At 43.6% G+C, this 14,640-nt stretch overlaps 1 protein-coding gene across 1 annotated transcript in view; it reads left to right on the plus strand.

The window, feature by feature from the left end:
- The window catches only part of ENTHD1 (ENTH domain containing 1), a 118,108-nt gene extending 105,018 nt beyond the window's left edge, over positions 1-13,090 (plus strand). Inside the window, exon 6 of the mRNA XM_027871057.1 lies at positions 11,863-13,090. Within this exon, the coding sequence (XP_027726858.1) occupies positions 11,863-12,482 (620 nt within the window). The 3' untranslated portion in view covers positions 12,483-13,090. The remainder of the gene's footprint in view (positions 1-11,862) is intronic.
- Positions 13,091-14,640: the final 1,550 nt, after the last annotated feature.

Here is a 14,640-nt window from a genome sequence, read left to right on the forward strand (position 1 = left end):
CTTTAAACTTTGCAAATGTAAATGATATCGTTTGATCCTCGTACTCCTATGAGGTAAGTACTACATGTACTCTTATGCTCGTTTGCCAATGGAGAAACTGAGGACCAGAGAGGTTAAGAGAATTGCCCATCCACTGTGGGAGGTATTTGCTGAGCTGAGGTCTATGGTCCCGTTCCCTTTTTCACTCTAACCCACAGCCTCTCGGGCTCTGAGCTGCATAGCACGCTTATTACCTGTTTTCCTTGCCTCTCTGTGTGCAGGAAGCTGCCTCTCGTCTATCCATTCTCCCTGGCTTTCTGTAGGTCTCTTTACTGGGGACTCCTCCCCTGTTGGCCCTTTGTCAGCCCACAGGCTGATTTGCGGGACCCTCTGGGCTGGGTGGTAAAGTTGACCATTTCTGTGCTCCCTTCCCTGGAATCTCATTATCAATCAGTGTTATGTCAATCAACAACCATTTGTTACCCGGCCTTTAGGAGCTAGGCTCCCATGGCATTGACTGGCTCACGAGGAAGGCATGTCTGTATATCAAGATACGCAAAAGAGATAGAGAGCCCTGGGAGGTGAAGGCACAAGCAGCTGGAGGGATCAGGGATGGAGGGGAGAAGCAGCTTTTCTAGAGGACAGACAATGTTGTGAGACAGAGTCCCAGACAATATGTAGGCGCTCCCATAAAACTTGAGAAGATGTAGTTTCCTTTTTATTAATACTACTTTTTATTTTTATTCTGAACCTAATACCAACTAGAATGGGTATTTACATATAGAGAGTAGAACAGAAAAAGAGGTTGTGCTCCTGAAACTGCTAGTCACTATTATGTATAGCTTGCTTTTCTTTTGAAGTATGTAATAAGGATGACGTCGGATGCCAGACCATTGCTAGAGTATGCCAATGAGCTGTAACAGCTGACAGCCACTGGGGACACAGTGGGGCTAAGAGAAAGTTTGAAAGAATCAGCTAAGGGTAGAGTTCTGCAGCCATCTTTTCTGGATTACCCAGATGTGCTTCAGTTCAGTGGACAGAGGAAGGGACAGGTTTAGGATCAGAAAAGTGGTCCGTTGTTGTCCTTCATGCTCAAAGAAGACCAGAATGGCGTCACTACGTTGGGGTGAAGGTACAGTGTGTCCAACTGTGGACGATCAGATCAATACAGGCTCAGAAGGCTCTGCCACAAGTTGGGCATAAATAGTCCATATGAACATTTGGAGTGGGAATGTCTCTAACTTTGCACATCTCACGTTTCTTTTAAGCTACTGCAATTCTGCTTTGATGTGTGTACTTCATTCCGGGCGGTCCTGTGCCAGTGTCTCCCATGCCCCACAATCAATTCTAAAGTTCTTCAGAGAGACCTTGAGAGTGTCTTTGTATCACTTCGGACCTCTATGTGAGCACTTTCCTTGTGGGAATTCTTTGTAAAATAGTCTTTTAGGCTATATTTGGCATTCGGACGACATGGCCAGCCCCTTGGAGTTGCTCTCTCTACAGTAGAGTTTGAATGCGTGACAGTTCTGCTTGAGAAAGGACTTCAGTGTCTAGTACCTCCTCTTGCTGGATGATCTTCAGAATCTTCCTAAGACAATTCAAATGGAAGCAATTCAGTTTCCTCCATGGGGCTGGTGTGCTGCCTGGGTTTCACAGGCATACAACAATGTCAGCGAAAGGGCTCTGGAGACCTTCAGTTTGGTAGGCAGCCTAATATCTCTTCTCTCCCACACTTTCCTTTGGAGCCTCCTAAATGCTGAGCTAGCTCTGGCAGTGTGTGTATCAACTTCATCATCTGTGTGTTTATCCCTGGCGAGCATGCTGCCAAAGTAGGTGAACTTATCCACAGTATTCAAAATTTCTCCATTTGCTGTTAACTGATGGTTCCATGGATGAATGGTGTGGTGCTGGCTGGTGGAGAACCTCTGTTTTCTTGGTGTTAATTGTCAGGCCAAAATTAGCACAAGCAGCAGAGAATTGAGCCATACTCTGTTGCATCTCAGCCTCAGAGGCTGCATTGAGTGCACAATCATCTGAGAACAAAAAATCGCACACCAACTCTCCCTCTGCCTTAGTCTTGGCTTATAACCTTTTCAAGTTAAATAATTTACCATCAGTGTGGTAGCTGAACTTGATGTCTTTTCTTCCTCATTGAAGATGTCTGACAACATTGCTGAAAACTTCACGCTAAAAAGCACGTGAGCAAGCACACAGCCCAACTCCATTCCTCTGGTGACTAGGAAAGTGTGAGCGTATCATCCGTTATCCAGAACCCGTGTAAGCACGCTGTCATGAAACTGACAGACATGCAGTTCTGATGAACTTCTCCAGGCAACCAAATTTTGCCATGATCTTCCAGCGATCTGCTTCTTTGCAGAGCCCAAAGGAGACTGCAGCTCCTTAAGGGTGGGTAAAAATATTGTGGCTGTTAGAATGTAAACTCCCTGAGGGTAAGGACTGTTTTTTATTTTTATTTAGGTCCTCAATATCTAGTACAGTGCCTAGCACATAGTAAACATTTAATAAATACTTGTTGATTAATTGCAATGACCCTGTTTGTCCATCCTGAACTTGTCAAGAGGCTCAGAATCAATACCATTTGGTGGAATACTTTGTTTGTCAGAGAGCCTTCAAGCTAACAAAGCAAGACCAGCCTGTCCCCGAGTATGGCCGTACTGGGCCTGCTGGAATCTGTGTTTCTGGCTTGTTTCCACTGGTTTCCTCCTTGCACTCACACCACTGATTCTCATCATTAAGTATAGGCTGGCTAGATTCAAGAGGGCTATGGTAGCCTTCCCCTCATCTGGATCCCTCGCAACACTGAGGGGAGTGCCAGAGCTATCAGGTGTTATACAGTCACAATAGAAGGGAAACTCTGCTAGGATGAGACCTTCCCTAGAGCTTCCCATGCCTTCTTCTTCCTCCTACAGTGACAGCATTAATCATGGAAGCTTGCTTTAGAAGATGCTGCGCTGACGTGGGGATTGACTAGAGAGGCAGTTGGACAAAGAGCTTTGCTTCTATAGTCAGAGTCCTTGGCTTCAAATCTTAACTCTGATGCTTATTTGAGTGGTCTTGGGTTAGTCATTTCACCTCCCTGAGCCTTAGTTTCCTCATCTATAAAGTTAGGGGGTTGGACTCAGGAGCTTGTTCTTGTTGCTCTTGACTGGGGATTTAGACTTCTAGATCAGAGAGTTTTAACTTGGGATATGTGGACAGATTTCAGAGGGTCCATGAGGTTGGGTGGGGGAAAACGATATCCTATTTTCATAACCTTTGGTTTCCATTGTAATCCTAAGTATTTTATGCATTTAAGAATATTCTTCTGAGAAGGCATCCATAGACTTACCAGGCTGCACAGATGGTCCATGACAACAAAAGTCTTGTCAGCTTCAGCATCTGGTTAGCTGACAGAACTAGCTACACAATAGCTCTGCCTGCTTCAGTCTCTTCTAGGACATCCTGATTCTCTCCGAAACAGCTCGCTAGCATCCTCTACATGGAGATGCCATCTTAGCAAGTTGATGACGTCTGCACATGTACCAGCCTCATTTCACCCCCAGTTACATAAGTATACAGAACTTGAATAAATTGATGGTTTCATCAGTATGGGAACCACTCCCTCTGCTAGTACAAATTGCATCCCCTTGGGGCTCTTTCCTCCTGTGCCATTAACTCTCCATAGAGGATCTGCCCATGGTTCTCTTCATGTTTTGGAGATCCCCACGTGCTGCTCGGGCTGAGCATCTGTTGTCTTTCATTTTCACAATGTGACCAGCTCAGCCCGTCTCCTTTCTCAGTCTTGCACATCCTTGATAATGTCTTTTTGACCACTTCTTGAAAAGCACACAAAATTTCAGGAAAAGCCTAGAGACTCCAGCTGGTGAGAAATCATATCAAATTTTAAAATATCCATACCCTTTGCCCCCACAAGAACAGAAAGAGAAGGAAATTGAGATTCATCACATCCCAAGATTGATTACCATGAGACATTCTAAAAATATTTGGTCATTATCTCTCCCCTCCCTTCTTCTGAATTCACATTTGATGTGGAATAAGGAAGACTTAGACTGTTTTGCCCTGTTTAGCATATTGGCCTTTGCTAACTTTCTCTTCTTCTACCCATCTGTTCTCAGTTTTCCCCATCTCTCCAGCTCTCCTTTTTATGCCTCCATTATTTGATTCCAGTTTATGCTTTCAGCCGCATTCAATGTTCACTGTACAGAAGTTCTGTGTATGGCCCTGTGAACTCTGCCAATGCAAAAAATAAATACCGTTTCACCCCTATTTGGCAGGGTCTCAAATTAGAAGGTGGTCATCTAGGGCCGGTAGGTTTTTCCTGGTATTTTTCCTGAATGAGATGACCTCAGCTTGGTTGCAGTCATCCCATTTGACCTGTAGGTATTTAATAACTCTATTCTGGAAGTAGTCCACTCCTCCTGCTCTGAAGTTTTGATTTAAAGTTATTTATTGGTGTCTCATGCTACTTTTAGGCCTATGATAACTCACCCCTCATGTTGAAAAGGAAAAAGACAAAAGAGCTAGTGGAGTCTTAGAAGCTGCCTAGGTGACTAGCATAATATTCTTGGGAGATAAAGTTACATTGAAAGTTGATTAAACCGTCCTGGGAATTTGTTCTCTAATCAGCTTTGAGAGAAAAAATCTATTAGTATGTATGCTACTCTTGATAGATCTTGGCAAAAAGTCTCCTTGACCCTTCCCTTTGTTCCTGTCTCATCTGGCTCAGTTTTTGCTAGAGATATTTTGGTTGGCAAGGCTGGCCTTTCTTTAAAGCTATTCTTCCCCTCACCTTTTGCTTGTGAAAGAAACTGAACAAGACACAAAAAGGAGCTATTAATCATGCCATTTCCCTTTTTTATACAAAGAGTCACCAGAGTTGGAACAATGAATGATTCCCCTAAAGGAAATGTGAAGAAATGACAGAAAATAGTTGAGCCAACAGTAATCCAGTTCACTGAGCCTCTCCTGGCCAGTCTGGTCTAAAAGACCTACGGGGAGCTCTGAAGGGAGCCATTCATTGTGCCCCCCAGGGAAGCCCCACAGGTTGGGCTCACCCCAGAGATGGTGCCAGTGACGCTTTGATCTGCAGGCCTCCTACCTGGTCTATGCAAGCATGAGCTAGTATGAATTTTCAAATTCAGCAAGCTCTGAATCACATTTTATAGGCAGGTTTGTAGGATCATAGAATTTGAATTTGGAAGTAACCTTAGAGACCACCCAGTCCACCTAGAATAGGAAACCAAGGCCTAGAGAGGGGAAGTCATTTGCCCAAAGTCACATAGGTAATGAGCAAAAACAGGATTTGAACTCCAGTACTTTGATGCTGAATCCAGGGTTTTTCCCACTCTACCTCTCTGACTTGAAGTGGTTTGACACATTTCCTATCATCTGTTATCTGATTTCCCCAGTGCTGGTCGAAATCAAATGAATCAAGGGGTAGTCTGCACCTCATTTCTTTCCTGTGCAATGTGCCCAGTACTACAGTGACAAGTGGGCAAACAAAGATAGGTTTCCAAATGGGGTATTTTCCACTCGTAGAAAACATCAGGAGATTTAAATCCTATGTATATAACTTCTTGACACAACAGCTATTGTGTGTCAGCAGAAAGACTGAATAGGAAGATAGATTGACGAATGAAGAGCTGTCCCTGCTTTGTATGGCGAAGAATTCTGAAGGTGTTCAGCTGATGAAGAGACCTTCTGCCTTCAGATAAATCATGAATTGAATTTAGAACTAGTGGGAGTTTTCAACATAAATTTGGAGTCAATTCCCATTTCTGGAAAGTCATTTACAGTTACATTTTTGCAGAGCAGTACTTTACACAGTACTGAGATTTTAAATTAAAAACTGTAGCATGGTTAACTTATCTAACCTTTATTACAGTCAGACTTGGACCTGTCTGAAATGACACATCTGCCCTTCAGAACAGTTTTATCAGCATCCTCTACAAACGTCTCTTAACCCCAATGGCCAGAGGTCCACCCCCCTGATGAAATATGAAAATACAGCCATCCCAGCAGTCTTGACGTTGTGATGCGGGCCCCATGACAGCTGGGCTGGGCAGAGCACTGGAAAAGCAGGGAGATGGTTAGCAGCAGATGCCAAAGCCATGGCTACCATGGAGGAGGCTGAAGAGCGGAAGAAGCTGGATGAGTAAAGGACCCACTAAAAGGCAGCATGAAGTAACCAGCATGATTGTGTGATGTTTGGAGACGGCAGCCAATGGATGGGCAGCCATCAGAGAGAGGGAAGTGTTTTTTGACATACAGCCCATAAGGCAAAGATGCAGAAAGTGAACACACTTTTTTAAGTAGCAGCTCCGCCACAAGCCAATAGTTATACCAGTCTTTAGGTCATACGATGAACATCCATGGATAAAATTACCATAGCATCATTGATTGTAATAGCCAATGATATGTATTTGTTAAGTTGATTCTGATAGTCTTCTTTCAGCCCAATTAAATTAACCATGGGATGATATCAATCTGTCCAAAAAGAAACACATTCTACTGTTTCTGTAATAGGGATAGAGACTGGACTCATGATTTCATTGGTTCCAGAAACTCCCTTTATCAGTTCAGGTCAGTACCTTACAGCCTTAGAGAGTTGCCCAGGATACTGAGAAGTCTGGGAGCTTGCCCATGTCATACAGTCAGTATGAGTCAGAGGTGAGATTGGAAAATCTTCTTAGCTTCAAGGCCAGCTCTAACCACTTAGGCTGTAAACATTTATGAAGCACCTGTAATGTGCCACATTCTTTGCTAAGCACTGGAGATACAAATAAGAGAAAGACAGTCCCTCCCCTCCAGGAGAGCACGTAGAAGGATGGAAGCAGATACCAAAGTTACGTTGGCCCTACGGCCTCTCTATGTCTATAATATTACCAGGATTTGTGTCTCTGTTAGTGCAGGGGGAAAATGCTAGACCTACAGTCAGGAGACCTGGGTTTGAATCTATGTGACCTTGGGCAAGTCACCCAAACCTCTTGGGCCTCGGTTTCCCGTACGACAAAGGCGGTTGGACTAGATATTTCTACGGTTTCTTCCAGCTCTAAATGTGTGATTCTATAAAGCCAATGTTCTCACTGATGAAGTTCTAATTCATGTCTTTATCACCTCATGTTTGGATTCTTGAAACCTATTCTCTACTGGCTTTTCTTTTTCTAGTGGATCTCATCTCTAGTGAACACTAGAACTTCTCCCCAAAACATATTAGCCCACTCTTGTGACCATCTCACTCTACTTCTAAAAATATTCCACTGGTTATTATCTGTATCTGACTCACACATTAACCTTCAAGGCTGTCCACCTATCTGTTCTTTATTAAATTGATCTGGAGCCAATGTCTTCATTGGATGTTGCTATTGCTAGGTAACCTCACATCCTCCCTCTCATTCTTTTATCATTCCCACTTTGGACTTTTCTCCCTCAATTCTTGAAATTCAACACAAACCAAAAAAAAATATGTATAAACCATCTACTACATGGGAGGTATTGTATGAAGCACTAAGGATACAAAGATGAACTTGCCCTCAAGGGGTTTACAGTATAGGAAGGGAATAGGATATGTGGATAAATAACTGTAACACTGGTTATTGTCAAGGAGTGCCCTGACAGGGCAAGGAAGGGATCATGTCTAGTTGCAGCAGGGGAAGGTAGTGTCAAGGAATTTCTCTTACATTATCCTAATCCAAGTTGTTACTTTCTTGATATTATTACTTTGTGTTTCCCCTTAAATCTCATTTCGTTCTGGAAAATTTTAGTTGATTCTGAGTTAGAAATTCTGAATCTGACCTTTTACCATGTCTCATAGCTCACCAGTAGGCATACACCTTTAAAATATAGATGGGATTGATCATCCATCCATAAGCTATCCCATGGCAAATGATTTTCCTTCGCATAGCATGAACCAAATAAAGAGTTTGGAAGAAAAAAATGAACACACGAGCCTAACTGAAATGATAGGAAAAACTAAGATATGTGCTTATATGTTTCATGGAGTCATAATATCTCAGGGTTGGAAAGGGTATCAGAGGCCCTGTGACCCAATCTGCACCTGAATAGAAATTCCTTCAACATTATTCTTGAAATGTGGTTATCCCATTTTAGCGTGAACATCTCTAGTGATGGAGAACTCACTGTCTTCCAAAATAACCCATTTTACTTTTGGATAATTCTATTAATTAGGGTTAGGATTTTTGTTTTGTTTTTTTAAACATTGAAGTTTCTTGTATGTTGAATGGCTGGAATGCATTCCCTTGCCCAAGTATATAAAATGGAGATATCAAGCCTAGTTGTATTCATTTGTTAATAGCATAGAGCACTGTAGTATAAAAATGTGGCATTAAATTTGATGTCATTGTGGTGTTCTATGATTCTCAGCCATAGAATATCAATGACTGGAAAAATACTGATGTGAAGAAGATGAGTTGTATAGAAGAGCAACTTGGGATTGCTGAAGTTGGGTCAGTTTCCCAAATGTGATATGCCCTCTCCTTTTTCTCCTGTTCAATTCTAGGCCCAGCTTTTTGTCCACTTGCAGAACCTTCCCCCAAAACATCTACTGATGGACTAGTGGGCTGCCTGCCCATCCAGAATATGCCCAGCATATTCTGGACAACAGGCATTCTTCATCCATTTTGGTTTTCTTATGTGGATTGTTAAGCATTCCCTTTCAAGTGGCCATTGAGGAGGCACTGTAGTCTGGGGCTTGAAGCAGTCAGTACAACATATTTTGTAAACAGGAGCATCTGGAAAATCTCACCGTCTGTAGGGAACTCCTATTCCCTTTGAACCTTTTGGAGAACAGCTTCCAAGACAGTGGTGAACACTTTTGGTGAGCATATATCTATCTCTGTTTAATGATCAGTAGACATTAAACAACATTTTCTCTGTGGAAACTTGTATGATATTAACCTTTATTTGAAAGTCATCTTGTTGGAGGATTACCTTTAAGGTTACATCTTTCATTACCAAGTCACAAGCCTTTTTTTTTTTTTTTTTAACAACCAACCATAGGCACAATGGGATCTTGTTTTCTCCTTGTCTTTAAGTCAATTGTATGACTGAATATGTGCTCTATCATAGAAAGTTATCTGCAGAAAGTTTACCTGTTTCCTTCTCATATTTTCATCAAGGTTGCCATCAGTATCTGGGTAGCTTATTTTCATAAAGATTCTATAGAGGTTAGGAAGGCGGCATTTGGGTTGGGAGTCACAGATATCCTCTCAATCACCTTTTGGGGGAATAATACAGCTTGATTTTTTCAGGCCATTTGCTCCCTCCCCTCTACACGGTCATCATCTTGATGGATTTTTTGAATATTTTGCTTATGTTCATCATGAGCACTGCAAGAGAAGATGATCCAAGTATCCTAGAAAAGAGCCTTTGGGTACAAAAGAAACGAGCTTTGCTAGCTTCATTATTTGCTTCTCCAAAGAGAATCTGATTGACAGACATCTTTCCATTTAGCTACATCTTCCTTGTTTATGGTAAGAATGTCAATACTAAGATGTTTCTGTTTCTCTGGTGGTATGCCAACCCATTGGCCATTGGGCCAGGATCTCACATTTAGAGTGCCACCCACAGCTAATGTGCCGTCAGCCTGAAAACCTGGGTTTCTTAGTTCTCTCTACCCCGTTTTCACCACTCTGACATCATCAATGCAGAGGCAGAATAGAGCCACCCAGGTCTGAGAACTCTGCTGTATTTCTTTTTGATTCATGGGTTGTCATAGCCAAAGAATTCATTATCTCCCGGTGACCAAACCGCTAGCAATGAACATCGTTCTATGGATCCGGGCTAATCTTTGGACAACAGGCACGGTCTGTACTGGGACCAGGCTCAGAGCCTTTTCAGCTGGCAGCGCCTCCCAGAGCTTGGGCTCCCTGGGCATGGTTTCTGGGGCCCTGGGGACACCTCCAAGCCAAGATGAAGCATTGGACTGGGGCCTTTGGGGTCCTTCCATAGACTTAATTGCATGTTATTTTGGTGATGTGTCAGTTTTTCTTGTACTGTTCCTGGCATCTTCCAGAAATAAGTGCACATATGGGATCAAACATGTTGGCCGGCGGTGTTGGTGTGCTGGGAACCACACTGCATTTGCTCCTCAGGGAGAAAATGTACATTTCTCACTATTAGTTAGTGGCTAATTTTGACATGGTGGTCTTTGGACAAAGATGGATGCTCTGTTTTAAGTTTGTGAGTTTTCTTACATTAAATGCCAGCTTAAAATAGTTACAGCTTTCAGAGTGAATAAACCTCAAGAGATCCTTATTCATTTACTTTTCTGGGTTTTTGATGCTAAATGAAGTCCAGACCTCGTAGCCTACTCTGTGTGACAGCCCTGCACATGGCCCATTCCTATCCACGTACGTGTTGCCCCAGCCAACCTGGACCACTCATGGTCTTCCCATACACTAACAAGCTGTGTGACCTTGGAAACCAAAGAGAAGTGTGGCCAAGCACAGAGAGAATGCTGGACTCGGAGTCAGGAAGACCTGACTGGATCCTTAGCTGTGAGACTCTGGACAAGTAAGTCACTCACCTATCTTAGCCTTGGCTTCCTTATCTGTAAAATGAGGGGGGTGAACTATACGACCTTGAAGGTTCCTTCTAGCCCTGGAATTCTGCCACCAGCCTTCCTTTCCAGTCTTGGCCTGTACCGTTCACATCCTCTGGTGTAGGGCCTACACTTTCCAGCCTTTGTTTGCCTTTTTTCTCACACTTTGCCTATGCCTAGAATGCCCCACTCCTTCCATCGCCTTCTTCATACTGAAAACCTACCCATCCTTTAAGGCCAGCTCCAAGGCCACTTCCTCCCTGTGGCCTTCCCTTACCCCAACTCCAGATGCATCAGATCCCCGCCCCAAAACTCCTCTCTGCTTCACCCGAAGTCATACAAAGGCAGGGACATGGTCATGATCATGGTACCTCCCCTGGCACAGTGCTCTGCACATCCATAGGGACTGCACCTCCCAGGTGAGGAAACTCCCTCCACATTGTAAGCTGTCCCCTTCTCTGCAACTTACCATCCCAGAGTGTCCCCTGGGGACTATGAGAGGTTGTGATGTCCAGGATGGGGAATAGGCCCTCTCTCTGCCACGTAGGCAAGTCTTCTTCTGCAACTAATAGGTCCCCAAGAAGTGTTTTTTGAATGAACAGCTATATGAGTACAGTAAAGGAGTAGTTAAGAAAAAAAATAATATTTTGTGCTGTAGGCTAGGTTTCAGAGGGCAAAATAAAACACTCTGTTAGAAGGAGGTGACCAGGATGGAGGCCAGGCCACAAGAGGACCATTTGAAAGAACTGAGGCTCTTCGGTCTGGAGAAGAGAAATTTAGGGGGATGTGATAGTGTATAGGGCATGTTCCAGGATTTCAAGGGTTGGTCTGTGGGAGAGGAATTAGGCTCCTTCTGCTTGGCCCTCGAGGGGAGAGCTAAAGACAGAGGGCAGTTGTGGCTTGCTGAAAGGAAAAGCTTCCTTATCATTTGAACTGTCCTAGAGTGGAATGGGTGGCCTCGAGAGGCAGCCCAGTCAGAGACAACTGCTTCCTGGCCCGGTCTTGCATTTTTCTGGGATCCTGTGGATGGAATTCCAGGTCAGAGCAAGGTGAGAATAGATGGCCCAGGAAGGCCACTGCAGCATTCGGATTCTGTCATTCTAGTCCAGTTTAAGGCTCCAGGCATTATAGATATTCCATACAACTCTAGGTGTTCTCAGGTCCTGCTGTAGGTGGATTTAGGTTAATTTCATTGTGCACATTTAAAACCTTAAGTTTAATATGGTTCACTTGTCAAGGTCTTTGTTTATGATCTCATTTGGATATGACGTGACCTTTCTCTTATTTTACATCTATTTTAGATTCGACCATCTCTGAAGGAACATCCTCATCTTTTTCTACCTTCTCCATCTCATCCCCTGACTTAGCCACTCCAGAAAGCATCCTTCATCCTTTAGGTCGGCCCTCTGGTGGACCTTCCCTTAGGCCTTCATCGCATGGGCCTTCCTCCTCCTCTGTGCACTTCAAGGAGATGCAGGTCAGGGTTAACCACCCCTTTGCTCCTTGTCCAGCCTCTTCAGATGAAGATGAGAGTGACACCATCAACCTGTTAGACATCCTCCCTGATAATTCCACTTCTGCAGACCATCGAACTCTCAATGCTATGAGGGGCAACTGGATCAAGTTCCCCATTCAGGATAAGCAGTGCCTGACCTCGGCATCGGATCCTACTTCCCTTGCAAGCAAACGACTCCCTGAGGCAACTGGTGCCAACACGCCCATCATGGCAGAATTAGTAGAGATCAAAAACGCTATTCAGAGATTGCACGGAGATCTGAGTGCCGTGGTCCAAGAGCTTCGCATCGTCAACAGCCACCTGGTGAGCATGGAGGCTGGAAACAGGCAGCGAGGCCCTCAGCCTCTCAGCAAGCCTCTCCTACCCCGAGCTTCCCCTCCCACGGACGGCCCGAGTCAGTTCTGACCTTCCAAAGGACGACGGTGGTACCTCCCTCACTCCTCCTCCCCCAAGATGCTGGAGTTGACTTCACGGATTTCTGGTCCCAGCAGCAGGATCAGTGTGGCGGTTTCTCTTTTTCTTTTAAATCTATTAGCAAATATTTCTCCAATCAGTAAGTAAATTTGGGTGGCAGTAGGAGGGTGTGTGTGTCTTTCTTTTTTTTAAGGGAGGGAAAAGATTTTATGTTTGATGCGCATTTCCAGGTTTTAGGTATAAGCACATTGCAAACCCAAGGGAATTTTATCTTTGATGTGCTGTTTTATTTCAGAATGAACAAAGCTGTCATAAAAACCCTCTCTTCCAACTGGCTCCTTCTATTGTCCAGTTCATAGACAAGGGCTGCACCAGCCCATTTATATTCAGTTACGTGTTAATACACCTTAGCCTCGGCCTAGGAGGTCCACCTGAACTGTTAAACTCATGCTGTCATCGAGTCTGCGAATGGTAAACAGGCTTGTGGCTCCCTCTCTGTGTGTCGTGGTCAGCTAGGAATTAAATAGAAACAAGGCCCCTCTATGATCCTACAGGCCCTGACATAGCTGTTCATTACAGCTTCTTATTGTTCATTTAAATTAAAATATAACCACAAACATGCTGGCTCATCTCTTCTGTTGTCAGGGGAAATAAATCGGTTGTCTTTATTTTATTTTTTGTCTTTTCTCGGTAGACTAGGCTGGCCTTTCAAACACAGACCAGATCCATTGACTCGAGGGCAGAATGGCCCTTTGGTGATTATCATGGCCTCTTGCTAATCTTCTGGGCTTTTGCCACTTTCTAAGCCTGGCCACCAGGTTTAAGCGTAAAGAGGTCTAGGAATGGTGGCAAAAAGCCCATGACACTGAAAAGTCCATTCCCTAAGACAAGGGAGGGAAACCTGCGACCTGGAGGCCACGTGTGGCCTTCTAGCTCCTTGGGTGCAGCCTTTTGACTGAGTCTAAGTTTTACGGAACAAAGGGCAGCACCCAAGGACCTTGAACGCCACACGTGGCCTCCAGGTCGCAGGTTCCCCACCCCTGCCCTGAAAGCTTGGATGGTTAAGAAGGTTAAACTGAGGATTGAATCAGGTTTTTCAATAACATTTAAATTTCATGCATTATTTTTGTCACATTTAGTTCTAGTAATCAAGAAATGCCTATAAATTTAATTTTTTTTAAACTTTCCAGCAGCTTGTCACATTTTATTTAATGAATCAGTCTAGAAAGGTACAATAGGTACATTCTCTATTATTCATCTGGTTTACTAGCCTTACATTGATGGTTATTTCAAGTTATTTCAAATCTTCTTATTTAAGTTCATCAAACTTGAAAGAAAGTTTGATTTTTAGATAACTCTCATTGCAGATTTAATCACAATAACAATTATTATCAGTATGGACCTGTGATTTCCTCCCAGTGTGGAAACTCCCTGCTCTGTCACAGATTGACAGCTCTTCCATAACTGAGAGTCTTAATAACCTGGGATACAGTGAGATCAGCTCATTTGCCCACAGTCACACGTTGTGTGTCAAGAAGAACTCGAACCCAGGTCTTCCTAACTCTGAGGCCAGCTCTCTCTCCCCTATGCCCATGTTGCCTCTCCACTGTGGAATATACACTGATAGACTGGAAGTGGCCTTTGGTGGCTCATTATAATTAGTAGTACTTTTATTTTAATCCCTCAGGAACAGCACTAAGCACATAGCCGGCTCTCAAAAAATGATTGTTGAATGAATGAATGAATGAGGGAGTGAAATATAGGATTCATATCTTTTAAAGTAACCAGTGTAACACAATGAATTCTAGGCTAATTAAACCAAGATGACTGACGACACACTGCTCCACTCCCCCACCCCCCAAAAAAGAGACATTTCCACAGGAACTAAGAAGCAGGGCTTTCAATAAGGTTGAGATTCTGCAGAATTTCTTAATGAGTCTGGGGAAGGGACTTTCAAATATATGGATAATTTAGGGGATAGGAGACTACACTCGCTTGGTACCATTAAGAGCCTCCCTAAAAAAAAAATCCGTGGATATTTATTGGCAAGAATGGGGGGATGCCCTTTTAAGTCATTTACCTTCCCTCTCCCTCCCTACACCCTCCACCCATGCTAAACACCTACTTCCAGTCCCTGGAAGCAAAGTGT

Source organism: Vombatus ursinus, unplaced genomic scaffold, assembly GCF_900497805.2.
Source record: "Vombatus ursinus unplaced genomic scaffold, bare-nosed wombat genome assembly UNPS02003292.1, whole genome shotgun sequence".
Classification (NCBI taxonomy): domain Eukaryota; kingdom Metazoa; phylum Chordata; class Mammalia; order Diprotodontia; family Vombatidae; genus Vombatus; species Vombatus ursinus.